This window comes from Medicago truncatula, chromosome 5 (assembly GCF_003473485.1).
Source record: "Medicago truncatula cultivar Jemalong A17 chromosome 5, MtrunA17r5.0-ANR, whole genome shotgun sequence".
NCBI classification, from domain to species: domain Eukaryota; kingdom Viridiplantae; phylum Streptophyta; class Magnoliopsida; order Fabales; family Fabaceae; genus Medicago; species Medicago truncatula.
This window is the reverse complement of record NC_053046.1, coordinates 43,326,508-43,345,565: the sequence shown is the minus strand read 5'-3', so window position 1 is coordinate 43,345,565 and position 19,058 is coordinate 43,326,508. Positions and strand designations below refer to the sequence as shown.

At 33.7% G+C, this 19,058-nt stretch overlaps 1 protein-coding gene across 1 annotated transcript; it reads right to left on the bottom strand.

Annotated features, from left to right (window-relative positions):
* Positions 1-6,219: 6,219 nt before the first annotated feature.
* LOC11442330 (ABC transporter G family member 26) lies at positions 6,220-10,869 on the bottom strand. The gene is made up of 9 exons (XM_003617820.3): positions 10,615-10,869; positions 9,788-10,080; positions 9,535-9,690; positions 9,247-9,430; positions 8,889-9,167; positions 8,512-8,796; positions 8,076-8,360; positions 7,883-7,990; positions 6,220-6,595 (listed from the first exon to the last, which is right to left on the bottom strand). The coding sequence occupies exons 1-9, from the start codon at positions 10,816-10,818 to the stop codon at positions 6,335-6,337; spliced, it is 2,055 nt and encodes a 684-aa protein (XP_003617868.2). The 5' UTR covers positions 10,819-10,869; the 3' UTR covers positions 6,220-6,334.
* Between the last annotated feature and the right edge of the window lie 8,189 nt (positions 10,870-19,058).

The window sequence follows — 19,058 nt, the reverse complement described above, 5'->3', positions numbered from 1 at the left end:
AGGTTACTTACATATACACTCCTTGTGTGCTTGTAAGTTCCGTAACTATATAACCTTATAGGTGTGGCGTCACCTAAGTTTACACATCCCCACCTTTATTTATCATAATTAATAAAATCAGATGAGACTAAATTAACGACTTGTTTTGTTCTGATTAATTGTTTTTAGGCACTGATTAATAATTTTTATAGAGTTAACATGACTTATAAAATAAGTTTGGCAAGCATAATATCGGTTTCTATTTTTCAAATAATCATAACTTGGACTAACAAACTGTATTTTTATCAGCCGATATCCAAGTAACCTTCTAGCAAAGTTAACTTGTGGGGATCAACAAGTTGAGTTATAAGTCAATATCAGATAATTAATGTAGGATAAAGTAGGGCTTGCAGATATAAAAGCAAAATTGTTCATATTACTAAGCAACTACAGGAAATGGACAATACAAAAAATAATCTATTAAATTGTTGATAACTAAAAACAAAGTTTTCAAACCTCATTTTGCATTTGGATTGGCTGACCTAGATACTTTTTGTAGCAGGGGTAAAAAAATAGTCTATAAAATATTAATAAAAGAAAAGTATTTTAAACTTTTATAGAATATACAATTTTATGAACCTCAAAAAAGTAGTTTATAATAAATAACAGACTCCTCCCTTAAAAAAATAAAAATAAATTGCAGGCTCCTTTAAAAATTAAATAAATAGCAGATTGTTTTTATTTATTTTTAAATATGATGTATTTTTTTTCTCGTGAGTTTGACTCAGTTGTTAAGGATAATTAATGCATAATATACGTAACGTCTGGATACAAACCTCGACCACCACCAAAAAAATATGATGTATTTTGTACACAAAGCAAATTTAGTTGTCCAAATGAATTTTATATGCATGATTGTCCAATTCAGTTTAAACACATGCTACTATATATTAATGCGGGTACAATGGTAATAGTAACATGTTTTGAGATTTGGCGGAATAGAAACGGCGAGATTTTTCTGTATGTGAAGGAAGACACTTGAGCTTCCGTGAATAGTATATTCTCATATGATTCCTCGATGATACAAGCTCTTGGCCCTATTGATAAGTGTTAGGAAGTGTTAAATTCATGATATATTTTAGGCACTTTTGTTACTTGTTTTGCAAGTTATTAAGGGAAAAGCCGAGAGATAAGTGATTATTTCCCTTTTACGCTTTATCTATCTTACTTCACCCATTTGCGCAGGATTTGAACTCAAGACATCAAGCAAAGAGCAAAAATGAAGAAAAGTACAAAGAGGCTGAAAAATGAAGATCACTCGCCTCAAACTCGCCATGGTGAGCTTCAAAGGCGAGCAATTCCAGGGAGCACCAGTTTTTCATTCGCCCTCAACTCGCATGGCAAGTGGAAGGCGAGCATACTCGCCATGGTGAATGGATGTACTCGCGAGGCGAGTGAGGGCGGTTTAACTCTTCACAGATGACGTGGCACAAACCCAATGGTGAAGGAACCTCAACTCGCCATGGCGACTGAAGGAGCTCGCGAGGCGAGTGGATACAGAATCAGAATTCTATAAATAGTCCACTCAACCATTTCATTGAGATACTTAGTTTTAATCTTAGTTTTTCATACTTTTCATGTTATAATATTTCTAGAGAGAGAGATAGGGCTTGTTCTTCATAGAGTGAGAGTGATAGAAAGTGGATTCTTCATCTTTTGTTGAGAAATCACAAGTTGTAATGAATCTTGCTTCTTCAATTCATTCTTGCAAGGCTTCCATGACAATGAGTAGCTAAATCTCCTTCATTGGGATTAGAGGTACTTGATCTTAGCTTAACATGTAATCTTTTGATCTATAAATATATGGTTCTAGCATTTGATTTGATATTGATGTTATTCTTGCACTTTAATGTTTATCTTTGATTTAATTGTGATTGAGAAATACTTTTGAATCTAGGTTTAGAATAACCATCTATCAAAACATAGGTTCTAGACATGGAATCGATGTTTTGATAATCACCTTGTGTATCCAAACCTAAAGCTTTCTTACCATTCAATAGATTGAGAAATCATCGATTGAACGATAAGATCGACTCTTGAATCATTCAATAGTTTGAGACATCGACAATTGAATGATACAATTGATTTCACAATCTTGTTTGGACACGAATAGTGTTGTCGAGGGATACGTGATAATATCAAAGAAAAACTAGAATCCATGTATGGTCATTAGGTTATGTGTGACGCTTGATTAAGGAACTCTAATCCTAACAAGTTTTACGCCCTATTACTCTCAACTTTTACTTTAGCAATTTAGTTACTAAAACAAACAAACAAACTATCTTTCAACTTAGAATGATATTTGGAGTCGAACGGTCCGCGATATCGCACTAGTCCCTGAGGAGACGATATAAATACTTACAATTGTTTGATGCAAAAATACTACATCACCTATCTATAAGCAACACATGATCTATCATGTTCATTGACATCCCCCTCCTGAAAACGTTATTAATGTTCGTGGATGGTTCTTCTTTTGGCAATCCATGTGATGCAAGTTTTGACGGTCTTTTAAGAAACGATATGTCAATTTAGATTTAAAGTTTTTCTGGATCTTGTGGAAGAGCTTCAAATTTATGGGCTGAACTTTCAGCTATTTGGAGAGGTCTTCAATTGGCTTGAGACCTCGGTTATAGTCATCTTTAAATCTGACTCTAAGACAACTTTGAATCTAATTACTGATACTATTAAGCAATATGACTTTCATCCTCATGCAACTTTGTTTTCGGTTATTAGAAAGCTTTATTCTCTTTCTTAGAAAGTTCATTTAACCATACTATGCGAGAAGGAAACGAGAGTGCTGATTGGTTGACTAAGTTAAAAATTTAGCAATAGAAATTAGAAAGATAAATTGTTAAAATTGTATCAATATATTTTATCTCATATTTTTTTCTTAAAAATTATTTTTGAGGCTACAATTTTGTTTTATTCGGGGAAAAGCAAACATTATTAAATGATATTTTCAAGTACATATTTTTCCTCTTGTGGAGGCAACAACCCCCAAACCATTGTACATGCATCTGCCATATTAAAATTCCAATTCGAATGTCGGGTAGTCTAAATTAGAGGGCAAGAAATATCACGGTTAATGGTCAAACTCATGCCAAATTAATTCAAGAATGGTCCAAAAAGCGTATAAATTCACATTTTCACAAAAATTTCATGACCTGGTCATGTCAAATTTTAACATTTGAGAGACCATTTCAAACAATTTTTTTAGCATGTTCTTAAGATCTATATAAGACCAATATTAACTTTTAATTTTGAAAAATGGTTTAAACAATTTTAATACGTACCAACCAATATTTAATATGCTATAACATCAACGGAAATAAGATTAAGAATATTCAGATAGTATGATGGAATATAAAGGAAGTTGATTACGGAGCAAGTAACTTGAATGTCTAAAATTTAGCCACGTGTTAACCATTAAGAATTGCCAAAATGTCGTTTAAGTGACCATAATTCAAAGAAAACCTATATAATCAACTAATAAAACATATTGATTAAGCTTTGATTCTGACGTATATGAATCAAATTTGACCCTATTAGGTCGGTAGGACATGCAACGTGTGAGTGTAGAGATATCTTGCAAAAGGAAATCAATCACTTTCGAGAAAATAGATAAGAATTGGGAACAATTTGAAGCCTTTATAATTCTAATTGGTTCTTAATTTGACCAAAAAAAAGGGGAGAATTATTATCTTTTTTAAGAGAAAATAAAAAAGCTTCAAAGTTGAAGAAAAAGTTAATGTTAGAAAAATATACAAGAGCAACCCAATGTCCTCCAAGTTTCATATTTGCTGTCGTAGACTATTAAAATTTCTAGAATATAACATATAACATATTTTTTTTGGTACAAAGGAAATAACATATTTATTTATAAAAGACCAATTTTTTTTTTTTTTTTTATATGGTACGTGCCGTTTCAGTTTAACATTTAAAATTTGTTGGCAAAAGAGTGACTAAAGTGTAAAATGAAAAAATTAAAGGTTGTCACCGTAACAATAAACTTATGATTTATTATGATATACCAATAAATTTATAAATATTTATATTTAGTTTGTTAATTAACGACTGATATTGTTCAACACATTTATGATTGGAAAACGCTATTTCTCTAGAAAAATAGTATCAAGAATTTTTCAAGACACAACTGATAAATTTTAATTGCATGACACACCTCCTTGAATTATGTCAAATAGTACATTGTGATTGAGTGCTATTTATTCTTGATATTATTTTTCTAGAGATATAACATTGCTCTTTATGATTTATTATCTACGTGCATATATAATATCAAACACCAGTGACAGATCTTCTTAAGAGCCCATGGTAGCCATGGCTCCCCCAAATTTCGTATTTATATTATATTAGTCATATATAGCATGGTATTTCACTAGTGTCGCAGTGGAAACTGAAGGAGATTTACCTCAAGAGGTTGTGGGTTTGATTCCATTTTCTACGTATTTATAATGGATTTTTATTTTTATTCACATAAACTTACTAGGTAGGATTCGAAGCAAGCCTCTTGAGGTAGTTTATGCGAACCACTGCAACATAAATACTCCCTCCGTCCCTTAATAAATGACCTAGTTGACAATATGCATTATTGACTTGATATACTTTGACCATACTTTTCTACTAATTCACAAAGATAAATAATATCATGTAAGATGTTGTTGGATTCGTCTCGATGAGTATTTTTAAAATATTAAATTTTTATAATTTTTTTTAGTAGAGAATTGAAGATATCAAAGATAAAACATATGCATTGGTATGTGTGTCAGAGTCAACTAGATCATTTATTTAGGGACGGAGGGAGTAACACTTGTGTAGTATATACCATTGTTCAATTAGAATGTGCAACGTGGTACACCCTTTAAAAAAATATATCAAATAAAACATTTATAAAGTAACATTGGTAGGTGGCTCATTATTTCTGTCTATTTTATGAAACAGCTTGTATATATAAGTTACAATTTTTTGGCTCCCCCACATTTTTAGTTAAGATCCGCCACTGTCAAACACTAATATAGTTGATATTATTTACTGTAAAATAAGTTGTTCATGTTCTTCCGGACAAAAAAAATTGTTCATGTTGGATGAGTGATATCTAGAAATCTAACTACTCAAGTTTTGTTAAAAACCGTTCAACCATCTTTGATAACACATTTTTGCCACATAGTACTTTTATCTGCAAACCATATAGCTTTCTTTGACTTTCTTAGGTTAGATTGCATGAGCACACAAATATTATTTTGTACTTTTTTTCAGGAATAATTTTTTGTACTTATAAATAAAAGTCCGTGACATAGATGCAGTTTCGGACTTGGATATCATTAACATGTTTCGATGGAATGCACTTAGAATCATCCTTGAAGATTCAATACACATGTGTCAACATATATCATATACAAACTATCAACTATTTACACATACCCGTTTCTGAGATTTTGGTGGCATATGACAAACTAACAATCTAGACACTAACTAATAAGTATAAATAAAATTTGAATTCCCAAAATGTGAAAATAATTAACTTGAAAGATGACAATTTTTATTATGTTAAGAAATAATATAATAAAAACATCAAACTTCACGCAAAAAACATTGAATTTTTTATTTAATATTTAAATGTTCATACAAAACAATCAATACGAACATTTATAGATGCAAATTCATTAATAATTGCACCACGTTCAATTAACAAAAAACGATCATTTGCATCAAACTCTAGGACGGTCACCCTCTTCACCCTACCTCATATTCGATCTTGTATTTACGTTAAGTTCATTCATCTATGATCAACTAACTTAACCGTCACAAGCTACTTTTGCCAAACAAAACCTATTTCCTCTTTATTTGTTAAAGGTATGTGGTGATTATTGCAATACATAGCAGTGAACTGGTGATTCATTTCTTATTAAAAAATGAAAATTTGAAAGGTCGATATTTGATTTTTATACCTCTCTTCTTATCACATCATCAATCTATTACATCTATCGTATCACTCACGTTTTATCTTTATTTCAAGATGTATGCATAATACACCCATATATGGTGTACACCAAACATTTTTTATCAAATGAAAAACCAAATATAATAGAAACATCAATCCAAAAAACCCACAGTTCAAGTTATGATAAGCATTTCTTTAATAAGTTATAACATTTGGTATTAGAAAAACTTGGATTCAGTATTTATTTTCCTTGCATGTTAAGTTTTCTTCAACATAACTCCTAATGTTAAATGTCAAGTTATTACATCAGAAGTAGAGATCTTAAACAAGTTATCATACATCAATCTTTCTGCGTAGACAAAAGTAAGCTAAGAACCGAAAGCAAATAGCCATGGCTATCAGAATCCAAACTTCACTTAGGCCTCCTTTCAAGTTTACAGTATCAAATGAAGGTGAACTTTGAAGTGTTCTGCACCCTCCATCACTTTCACATTCATATAGTTGGTCACCTGAATATTGCACTTTTAGAAGAAGCCTGAATCCATAGTACATGAATGACATATACTTCAACCATTGCATGAACTTTGGTATGTGCTGCAAGACAAATCAATTCAAGTTTAGTTTAACAGTTTGGTGCAATTTTTGATTTTTTTTAATAGTCATAATATTCGGTTTGGTTAAATTTTTGTTTTTATAACAATCCTAAGTGTGTGTTTGGTATGACGGCGGGGAGAATTGATTTTGATAGAATTGAGTTTGAGAAAATTGATTTTGGTTAAAAGTGAGTTAGATATGAATTGATTATGTTTGGATACGCTTAATTAAAAGTGATTCTTTTGAGTTGATATTGTTTGGATACATTGAATCAAAATTGATTGTGAATGTATAATGACCATATTATCCCTTTAGTATTTAATTGTAGAAAATTTGGCATTTTATAAAAAATAAAAATAAAAAATAAGAATAAAAAAGATTGGACCTTATCCTTTAACCCATTGTCATCGTCTTCTCTAACCAAGAAAATCTACTCCCCCACTCACAAGAGTCGCAACAACAGCAAAAAAAAGTCTATATTGTACTCCATTGATGCACCAAGGCAAGAACTGAAATGTCCACTTCTAGCGTAATCAAACAAATTCGTTTCATTTTCTCTTTTTAAGTTTAATTCGTCAAATTTTCCCCTCTCTTATCTCTAAGTTTAATCAAACAAATTTGTTTTATTGACACTACAATTTCTGAAATCAACTGGTAAGAAAACAATAAAAGGAATAGGCATTAAGAAATGCAGAGATGGAAGACAAATTGAAATGGGTTGGGCAAGAGGAACTGGAAAGCCGAACAGATGTAAGGGAAAAGAGAGAGGTGATGGTGAGGGTAAAGAAGGAAAAATGTGAGTTATATAAATGTCAGTTAAATATAATAGAAGAATTGATTCTAGCCCACCGCAGAAGCTGAGATTTGTAGCTTCTCATAAAATTGATTTTGAAAGACAAAATCACTTTTAGAAAAGAAAACCAAACATGATGGAAAATAAAGAAACCACGGTGAAGGTCTCCAAACGGCGTTTGAGGCTAAAAAAAGCCATACCAAACAGGCACTAATACTAGTTAATAGTAGCAATTAGGAACAGTTAGCTTCACAAAGAATCAATTCGGTTTGAAAATGGATAATTCAGTTTTAGGTAAAGATAGTTCTGGTTTGGTAGGAAAACTGAACTGGTGCACCTAGGTTCGAGATGAATCGTTAACATATCGGTTCAGTTTTACCAAACTTGTAACAGTTAAGTATAGTTCGGTTTTCCTTTCCTGAACCGAGCGATGAACAGTCCACAAAGATATGTTTAACAAACATTGCTGCTACTTGCTACTTCTTTGTGCATACCTGGACATAGTAGCCACCTGTAAGAAGGAATAACATAAGTATCAAAGAAGCAACCATTCCTGCTCTTTGAATGCTCATAACTGCAGCTCCAAATAGTTCTCCTGCCCCCTATTAACAACAGCATAAATATTCATTAATCATTGAGCTTTAAACAAACAATTATTAACCTGTTCTGAGTCTTGACACAACTTACTTGACTTGTTATTGCTATTAGCAAAACAGCGAATAAGGTAAGGAAGAAGCAAGCCGCGGTGCTCTTAAAGCCAGCCATGAAGTACACAATAAGCATAAAAACAGTAGGATACAAAACATGTGCCACCATGTCACATAGAGTGCTGCTTGCATAGTATACACTAAGTCTATACATGTCTGCTTTCCTTTCTTTTCTTAAGTATACCTTTTCAAACGGAAATACATAGACTGCTCCAAAAATACATGAAGATGTCCAAAATATGCAAATGTAGAACATTAAACCAACCTGCACCAGAAATTAGTCAATGGTTACTGAAAAATTCAAAATTGTTCAGAACAATTATGATGCATACTTATGTCTTTAAAAATGAAATATATATATATATATATAATGCTATAAAATGTTTGGATCGGTCCCTGAAACCACCTAGTAGTACCTGATCTCGGAGTTGAGCCTCTGTATTGGTTGAAGATTTCCACCAAAGTAGCCCTAATAGAAGTGCAATTCCAAGTGCTTGAACCAATCTCAATATATCAAAATATTCCTTGAATCTTGCTCTATATGTTCTCTTATAAAGAATGGTGAATTGGTCTAACCAACTCACTGTCCATTCCTTTTTAACCTGAATGGCTAGTTGAAGATGTTTTGGTGTGTTTGCTCCCCTATGATTCTCTTCTTTTTCTTTTGGCTCCAATATGTCCTTATACTTGAGTTGTAGATACTACCATGAAAAATAAACAATTATTAAGTTGAGAATGAAATAGACCATGCATATGATAGTAATGCCTATAAATAAATTACGACTAATCCTACCTTAATAATCGTAACTGAAGGGTCAGTGGATTCTTGATCTTTCAAAATATCTTGTGGAATACTTATATCATTCACTTGTCCAGTTGCCAAGTCAAGCAAGAATTCTGCTGGATTCATTGGTATTTCCGGGACGAACCTCAAGGATGAAAAGTACTCTGCTGTGTCTCTAGCCTTCCCATAATAAACAGGAGAGCCTTCTGATATCAGAAGAAGTTTGTCAAACATGTTAAAGATTCTGCTGGATGGCTGGTGAATTGTTGTGATTATAGTTCTTCCAGCCTAAGGGAAATTCAAAAGTATTTTTCAGCATATGTTCAAAAATGTTATCAAAATGAGAGTTAAATTTAGTTTCTGATACCTTCGCTAGTCCTTGAAGAGTGAGAAGAAGTTTGTTTGCTGAGGTGGAATCAAGACCTGAAGTTGGCTCATCAAGTAGTAGCAGTGAAGGCTCAACAAGAATTTCATAGCCTATGCTGGTTCTCTTCCTTTCTCCTCCTGATATGCCTTTGAGATATCCTCCACCTATTTTCGTGTGGCGACATCTATGGTTGCACAAAAGATTATTTAGGAATACAGTTTAATTTCTTTATTTGAGTATTCAATAATCATATTTTACGTCAAATTTTGATCCATGCTAGACACACACCTTTCTAGGCCTAGATCCCTGATAGTATTCTCAACTCTTGCATATTTTTCTTGCTTGCTCATGTTGGTTGGTAGCCTTAAGAATGCAGAGAAGATCAATGTTTCTTCAACTGTAAGTTGTGGGAAAAGCACATCCTCTTGTGTTACAAATCCAATCCTATAGGTAGCATAAAAGAGAGATACATTAAAGTACATTGTTAGCACATATTCATACATTGAATCATAGATGCTGATGTTCTAACACGATGTTTAACCTTCTTTTAAGAGCAGGACTATATGGAACATCATTGTAAGATATCTTTCCCTTTACATCATCAAGTAATCTTCCTCCTACAACTCTTAACAAGGTCGTCTTTCCACTACCAGAAGGACCCATCAAAGCAAGAATTTCGCCGGGGCCAATGCTTCCTGTGATACCCTTTAAAATTGTCTTGTATTTGTTATTTTCTTCTACATGGTGTTGTGTTGCTACCTTTGACATCATTGTCTTTACAGGGTTTTTGGAAGCTGTTTGGCTATTTCTCACTTTGAACTCTACATCTTCAAACTGCACATTAAATGAGAAATTGTCTATTATTGAGAATGTGATCAAGTGAAGCAATTATCAGCACATCATTATGAAAAAAAACAATGTTGGTGATAATATTATCATGGAATCTTGAATTCAGATTCCAATATCAAGGGGTGAATCCGCAAGATACTCCGGTCCAGGCATCAAATCATTTTGAATGCCAAAAGGAGTTTTGAAAAATCAAAACAAATATAAGTGCAGGCATGTCATTTAAGTACTTACACATTTGAGAATATAGTAGATAATAATATCATGTTAAGCATATATCAGAATCTGGTTAGTACTTTTCCTCAAATTCACAAATCATCAGATTTATCTAATTTGACATATATCTTTAAAGCTTAAAGAAAAACATAACTTGAGTGGCCTAAAGTCTCTATCTCTCTCTACCAACAAACTTTTTGGTAAAAACATGGAGGTCTAATGTAAGGGTTTGAGCCGCCTTATTAACCAAGAAAAAAGAAGTTTGATTTCTGATAAAATTAATATTTCGCTCTAATTGTTCACTACCTTGAGATATACAGGGAGAGGGGGATCTTGGTTGAAACTGGATTCCTCAACTCGAATGTCAATCTCTGAATACCTATTGTGAAGGTATGCCTGAGACATGAATTCTATGCTATGACCAAAGCTTCCTGCAATCTGCATGGAACCAACAGATGGAGGTGACATTGACATGTTTGCCTCAATCTCATCCTCTCTCACATTTTCCATGATCAATGAAGTTATTGAGAGACAGGTGTTGAAACTAAGTATCTAATAAGAAAGTTTAGATGTTATGAGTCAACAGCATCACACCAAAACTTTCCTATATAATGGAGGTAGAAACTTGGTTGGTTGGCCACATACTTTTCATGGCAAGTTCTTAATCCATGAAAGATTGAAAGGCATGAATGTTATTCTCACATATCCTTTTAATTCAACCATTGTGATTTGTTATAAGAACATGTCAAGAACATGAATAAAATTGGCTTGGCATTGTAAGTAACTGAACATTTATGAAATTAAAATGATAGATATGACTTGTCTCATTCAAAGATTGAACTATTCTTTCACTATGAAAATTAATAAGTTAACAATAATTTTGTCCACTCTAAACTTATCTTCTGTTTAAATTAGCAAAGGGTTAAAGCTAGTGACAGACAATGCACTTGGAAGCTTCTTCATGCTCTATAGGCCGAATATTATGACTTAGATCATTGCTGCAAAACATGGTAATCTCAAGTAAGGAGTTCAAATCTCTCAAAAACATTGTAAAATGGTCATTCATGTCATTTAATTAAAAATAGTTTTTCTCTTCTCCAATTATTTTATTCCTATTTTGTCTAGACATACATAACACAAAAACTTTGAGAAAATGACACCAACCTACCTTATTCATATGTGCAATCATAACAACTATTAATATGTTGAACGTACAACTTATACAAAAAGGGGTGTTGAAAGTTACACCGTCAGTTATCAAACTTTGTAGACAAAAACAACATCATCATCAATTCTTTGCGTTCAAAATATTCCAATTCATCCAATCCATCCCATCAAAATAGATTTGAGAATAAAATGAAAAGAAAAAAAAAACAAATAGTCAACCCATTTTCTTTTTCTCCGTAGCCTATGTATAACCTTCATCTCCAAAATTAGATCCCAGTAGTAAATACTAATAGTCATATTATTACCTATTTTTTGGAAAATATTTGACTACAATGGAGCCAGAAAAAAAAACCTTTTTTTTTTATAATACAAATGTTAATTGGAACAATTTTCAGTTGCCAAACAATATAAGGGAGGTTTGAAACCCCCACAAATTAGAAGTCAGTAAACTTCTCATAGACATGACAAAAATTAGGTAAATCACTTTTGAAACCGCCGAAATCTAACATTGTTGAAAAATCACACAAAATGGAATGGACCTATGATTTTTTATTTTTTTAGGTGGGCCACTACATCATTTTATGAAGATTTGGATGTGCCAAAAATAAAAACGTCATAAAATTGTTTAAATCATGCAAATTAGACCTATAATTATTAATTTTTTAATTTTTTCTGGTGGGCCACGGTCATAAAGGGCTCTGCCCGTGTTTGACTATTAAACCTTAACTTAAGAAAGTAGTGCATGTTAAACACATTTAGATGAAGGTATGGTTTAAATTCCTAAACTCTGAATAGATGAGAAAATCAAATCCACATCTTAGACCAAATGATTGAAAATTGCGCCCAAAGTTCACGACTTTGCTAGCACAACGTGATTTTATAAGGATAACAACACATTTTGATTGAAACATACAAAGTAACAGTACTAGTAGTACACTTTCACATGTTCTTTCACAAGTTTGAATTAAGGAAAAGACGAGCAAATGCAAGCAATTGATAAAAGAGCTGGCCTTTGAATGCAAGTTGATTGTAGCCTTTAGCAACAAGTCTGGCCTTGTATCTTTCAATAGTGCCATCTGCATGATGCTTAATCTTGTAAATCCACCTACAACCTATAGGTTTAGCATTAGGAGGTGAATCAATTATCTTCCAAGTTCCAGTATTTTCAAGAGCAGTGAGCTCAACTTGCATAGCTTGCCTCCAACATTCAAACTTGTTTGCCTCAGTGTAGGTTTTGGGTTCATTATGAGCATGAAGAGACAAAATGAAATGAGAGTGGGGATTAGATATGTTATGATAAGAAACATAATTGGAAATAGAGTACAAGTTATTGACAGATGTAGATGATTTATGAGGACAAATATAATCCTTCAAATAAGAAGGAGAGATTTTATTTCTGGAAGAACATCTAATGGGTGGAGGAGGAGAAGGGTCATTAGTGGGTGTAGTAGTAGTTGTAGGCTGAGTATGAGGAACAGATTCAATAGTTGATGGAGAATGAGAGATATCAGAAACAGAAGGAATGATAGGAGGGGATGAAATGGAAGTGAAATATTCCCAATCAAGACTCTGAGATGAGGAAATGGATTTATATGGTAAAACACATTCATGAAAAACAACATGTCTAGATATGAAGATCTCTCTAGTATGTAAATCATATAAAACATAGCCTTTGAAACCTAACTTGTATCCTAAGAAAACTGACTTTCTGGCTCTAGTTTCAAGTTTAGTTATGTGACTTTGAAGGGATGAAGCATAGCAAAGACAACCAAAGACCTTAAAAGTAGTGATATCTGGTGGACTGTCATAAAGTAAATGGTAAGGAGAAAAATTGTGCAGAACAGGTGTAGTTATTCTATTGATGAGAAAGACAGCATGTAAGAAAGCATATGACCAAAAAGATAAAGGTAATTTTGACTGATATAATAAGGCTCTACCTATGTTCAATATGTGTTGATGCTTTCTTTCCACTCTTCCATTTTGTTGGGGGGTTTCAACACAAGAACTTTGATGCAAAATACCTTTAGAGGCATAAAATTCATGGAGGAGAAATTCAGAACCATTATCAGTTCTGATGATTTTAGGTGTAACATGAAATTGATTCTCAATCATGACAATGAAGTTTTTAATGTGCATAGGAACTTCTGCTTTGGTTTTAAGCAATATGATCCACAAAAATCTAGTGTGATCATCAACTATAGTGAGAAAATATTTGTGACCATGAATAGAATTAATAGCAAGGGGTCCCCAAATATCAAAATGAAGTAATTGAAATTTACTGCTAGCATGAGAAGAACTATGGGAAAAGGGCAATTTCTTATGTCTGGCAAAATGACAAACATCACATGCAGCTTTATTATCAACAATAATAGAAGGATACAAATGAGTCATAGAGGACAATCTATGATTCGACAAATGACCAAGCCGGAAATGCCACAATGCAGATTCAGGTATTCTAGAACTGTCAAACACAGTTTGAGACTGAGTAAAACTAGTGTTATCATGGTTTTTGGGTGCCAAGCCATTAATTGGACTTGAACCTTTCGACCGTTGATATCTCTCTTTTTTCTTGGGAAGGGTAAAAGGAGAAAAACCCTTAAAAAGTTCTAGATTCGGGGGTCGTTTTCACTACGGGAAGGTGTTAGGCACCCGGAGCGATTATGGTATTCCATAAGAACCGTTCTCCTAAGTTTATTTCTACGCTTTAGTTTTATTGCTTATTTGTAAAAAGAAGGTAAGATTAGTGAAGAATGGGGGTGAGAAGAAGTAGAATTTTGATTTTTTATTTCGGCTTGGAGGGGTTAAAGTCCCTTGCCTACGTACCGTTTTACGGGATCAAAACCGATCGTAGTTCGTTCTCGAAAAAATAGTTTTTGTTTTTGTTGGTTGATTTTAAGTTTGAAAAGAGATTTTGAAGAATAGAGATGAGAGGCCTCAAGGGCATGAGATTTGGAAAAAAGTGAGGTGGAGTTAGCTTTTTCAAAATGAAATCCAAGTATAGTTAAAATTTATTAGAAATTTTTCTTAAGAAAATAAAAGAGAAATAAGGAGTTTTGACTCCTATCTTATTTTCAAAAAGGTTTTCCAGTGAGGTCATTTGCATGTTTTGGAAAAAGTTGGATTTTCTCTAAGTGTTTAAACCTAAGCGTTTATCTAACCATGCAATCCTAGCCATACATCTACACATACAATCCTAGGCATACATCTAGGGTGAGTGTGTGCGTGCCGGTGCGTCATAGTGTCCATAGTCCATATTACAAAAATTACCTAAATACATTCTATGGCCCCTTTGCCAAGCTACAAACCAATGATAACAAATTACATCGCCAAATGAATTAAAACTTGCAAAAATAAATGCTAGGCTAAAGAAAATGGAAGGGGTGGTGGAATGCTATGAAATGTATGACACATGAGATGAAATGGTTAGTAATCACAAAGCACAAAATAGTAGGAAATAAACAAAAAGAAAATTGCATAGGAAAAGCAAGAGAAAGTAATAAAGTGGTAACAAACCTAAAGAATTTGATATGATACCTAAAGGTACTTGTAACCCCTAATCATCACATCATAGCAATTTTGAAAGAGATTTTGTTTCAAGCCATGACATGAAATTAATGGAGACACATGCAAGCAAAGTATCACACCAAATTCATAGAGAAATTTGACACTTTATTCTTTAAAACAAACACTTGTTGCTTGTAAAACAAGAAATCCATAAAATCATATTCAAAACAGCAAAAAGAAGCACATGTCCAGAGGCATATTCATCACAAGATATGGTATCATTTATTCATAACACATATCAAAGTATCAAGAACAAAAACATAGCAAAAAGTATACCAAAAGTGTAAAAACACATGGAAATTAGTTCATGCCATTTTAACATTTTTTACATGCAAGAAAACACCATAAAAATGCCAAAAATATACCAAGAAACAACTAGGATTTTTTAGGAATTTTTATAAAAAAAAGTAAGCAAGTGACAGGTTCAGATAGCAAGAAAGGCAGTGCAAATAGCAAGAAAAAACAAAAAAACGTAAAGGAAAAATTTAAGCCCAAACCAAAACCCAATACAGACTGGGCCTGGATCATCCAAAGGCCTCAGAGGCGTTGGATTGATCCAGATTCAGATCTGACGGTTCAAAACACACAGCGCATGGTAACGTAGATCAAGCACACGGTAACAATGCATCACAACCATTCAAAGGAGAAAACCCTAGATCCTACGGTTCAAGATGAAAACGAAATAAACCGGACCGGTTCAAGCGTCTATATAAGGACGTGGACACCGGTCCAGTCCATTTCTCTCATCTCTTTCTCTCTCTAAGCTTCCCTCTCCTCTCGCCTCTCTCTAGAACCTCACCGCCGGTGAGGATGAAGCCACGGCGGAGACCTTGAAGGTCCGCCGGAAACTTCATCTTCTCCGGCGAGACTATGAACTCCGGTGACCTAAAATTTCCAGAACTTAAAGATTTTTGCATCTTTTGATTCGTCCTTTAACCCTAAACACGAATCCAGCAATGATTTTCTCAAACACAGCTTGATACGATGTAGATCTGAAAATTTCGTACGGTTTTGAAATTGATTTTCTTTGATTTTTTTGAAAGAAAAGGTTTAGATCTTTACGGATCTACATCGTTTCGCCGTTTACTGCTTCTCTGGTGCTTGTTCTCGCTTTCAAAACTCAGATCCTTATGGATCTAGGTTTTGTGTTTACGGTTACAGCTTTCTTTGAATTCTGGAAATTTTTGATATGCTTGCTCGCGTGATTTTTACAGGTTTAAACTATGATATTATTTTCTGAGAAGAGATTCTGAGTTTTACCTAAGGTTTTGGTTGAAACCTTTAATGGAGGAAAATCTTTGGAAAAAACTTGAATGTTCTTGATGATTTTGACTCTTCTGTTTGTTCTTTGGACCGAAAATAAATCGGTTTACCGGTTCAGCTTTTCATCTTCTCTGATTCTTTCTCTACTTCTCTCTCTGTGATTTCGTGTTTGAGCTTGCTTCAATGCTTCTCGAATCTGCGTGAAAAATCCCTATGATCAGTGCTTGAGCTTGCTTCAATGTGAGCTCGCACTTTGAATTGTAGGAGAATTCTTCAATCCGGTGATGAAGATTCACACGAATCTCTGAGGATTGATGCGAAAATTAATGCATTTGTGTATGAATTTTGGTTCTGGAAATTTCTAGGGTTCTTGTGTTCTTGATGAATTTGATGATTTTGATCTGTAACTGAATGGAGAGAGAGAGTGATTTCTGTTTGTGATGTGGCGTGTAATTAATGGCTCTGAATCTGACTCACTGTATTTATAGCTGACATGTGTGCATTGGAACCAATAGGAAACTGACATGTGGCATTGGACTGAGAAAGGGGGCGCTGCCCTATAATTCTGACTTGAAGGACCTGTTTGCAATTTTGAAAGAAATAGGGACTGGACTGAAAAAATAAAAGCAAGGACTGAAATGAAATGAAATAAAAAACTTTTTGGACAAAAAATGCAATTTTGGAACCTCAATTGAGGGACCAAAATGTAATTGAAATAAAATTGAATAAAAAACGCAATTTGACCAAACGTAAAGCGAAACAAAAATAAAATTGACAAAACGGACTAAAACGAACCAATGGCCTAAATGAGGTACTTCAAAGTAACCTCTCTATGCCAAAATTTTGTGTGAAATGACCAAAATGCCCCTAGGGCTAAAAATGACCTAAACAGATTCAAACTGACTCGACACTGACTCAGATGCAAGTTTGAAATGAATCTAACAAGGTTTACTGATGAAATGTTAAAAAACAATCTGAAAAGATTCAGAGACAGTCACAAGGATGAGAATGGGTCCCATTGCAGGAAAAGACCAAAATACCCTTCTGTACGACTTTTTGCAAATTTTGAAATAAACTGTAGAAAAAGCAATGCAATGATTCAGAGACACTTTTGAATGACTTACAAGACAAGTAAAGACATTTTGAAAGGTTTTATGCAAGAAAAACATAGGTAAAATTGCGATTGAAAATACTGCGAGACAGAGACAATTTGAACTGTGCAGTTGAAATTTGATAATTGACAAAGTTTGAAATGAAATTGGGCCCAGTATTTTTAGGTCCAAAAACAGGGTATAACAACTAGAATCAGAAATAGTACAAGCACTATGTGCCATTTTATTTGGTAAAGACTTAAGACTACTATAAGGATGCATCTTCTGATTAGGAAACTGCATAGACAATGTGTAGAGACCATTTGATTTATCACCCAAACCAATCATCTTCTGTGATGTCACATCCTGTATAACACATTTATTAGAAACAAAATTGACACTACAAGATAAGGAATCACACATTTTGGAAACAGAAATTAAGTTGACTTTGAATTCAGGAGAATACAGAACATGATTTAGGTACAAATGAGGAGTAAAATATACATTACCAGCATAATGAACATATATGGAATTACCATTGGGAAGAGTAACAAGGACAGGTTTGATTTTGTAAAAAGCAGTGAAATGAGATTTTGAAAAACATACATGATCATTAGCGCCTGAATCTATGATCCAAATAGGCAAAGAATTGATATGAAAAGAGCATGAGAAAGCACTTTGTATACCTGACTGATAAGGAACAATAGGCATGGATGGTGAAGTGGTGAGTTGATTTGAAGTAGAAATAGAAGGAGACACAGCTGAGGATGACAGAGTTGCTTGTTGAAGCAAGTTTACAAGGTGCTCATATCTGTCTTGAGAAATACTGAAACCTGAGTCACCATTCCCATGCTCAGTGTTGCTGACATTTCCAGATTCAACTGTAACACTATTAGTGGATCCTTGAGTGGAGGCAGTGGAATTTCCTGGTCTGTTAGCATTGGGAAATCCATGCTTCAGGTAACAGGTATCAATGGTGTGGTTGGTGCGGTTACAAAAGGTACAGTGTCTAGATGAATTTTTCTGATTGCTATAATATCCTTTACCACGACCATATGATTTCTTGGAATCAGCAGCATTAACCGAAATATTGGATTCATCAGCAGGAAGAGAAAGGATAGGTGCATGATTACTCTCTTCTTGAATTACCAAAGAATACACCTTGTTCAAGGATGGAAGAGGATCCATAAGCAAGATCTGAGTCTTGACAATTGAAAATTGATCATTCAATCCAATGAGGAATTGCATGATTTGGTCTTCAACACGATAAACATGAGCACGAGTTGAAGCTTCACAACAGCATCGATGAATGCAAGAACAATTTGGAAGAGGTCTATGTGAATTAAGTTCTTCCCAAAGTGAACGCATCTCAGTGAAGTATTCAGAAACAGTTTTACCTCCCTGCTTTAGATTGTTGATGGAAGAACGAAGAGTAGAAATTCTGATTCTATCAGCTTTTGAGAATCTCTCTTTCAGGTCCTCCCAAACATCTAAAGCGTAATCGTGAAAGACAATAGTTTGAGCAATGGATTCAGAAACGGAATTGATAATCCATGAATGAATTAGATGGTTGCACCGTTCCCACGCTGCTCTGTTCAAATCCAAAGCTTCAGGTTGTTGAATAATGCCATTGATGAAGGCGAGTTTGTTCTTCGCTCCCAATGC

Excerpts from the sequence above, each read along its gene's own strand:
- LOC11442330 (XM_003617820.3), bottom strand. The coding sequence starts at position 10,818 with ATGGAAAATGTGAGAGAGGATGAGATTGAGGCAAACATGTCAATGTCA. Across the intron at positions 9,431-9,534 it reads AGGGATCTAGGCCTAGAAAG|ATGTCGCCACACGAAAATAG; the intron begins GTGTGTGTCTAG and ends GTGCAACCATAG. Across the intron at positions 6,596-7,882 it reads CAGGTGGCTACTATGTCCAG|CACATACCAAAGTTCATGCA; the intron begins GTATGCACAAAG and ends TTTGTCTTGCAG.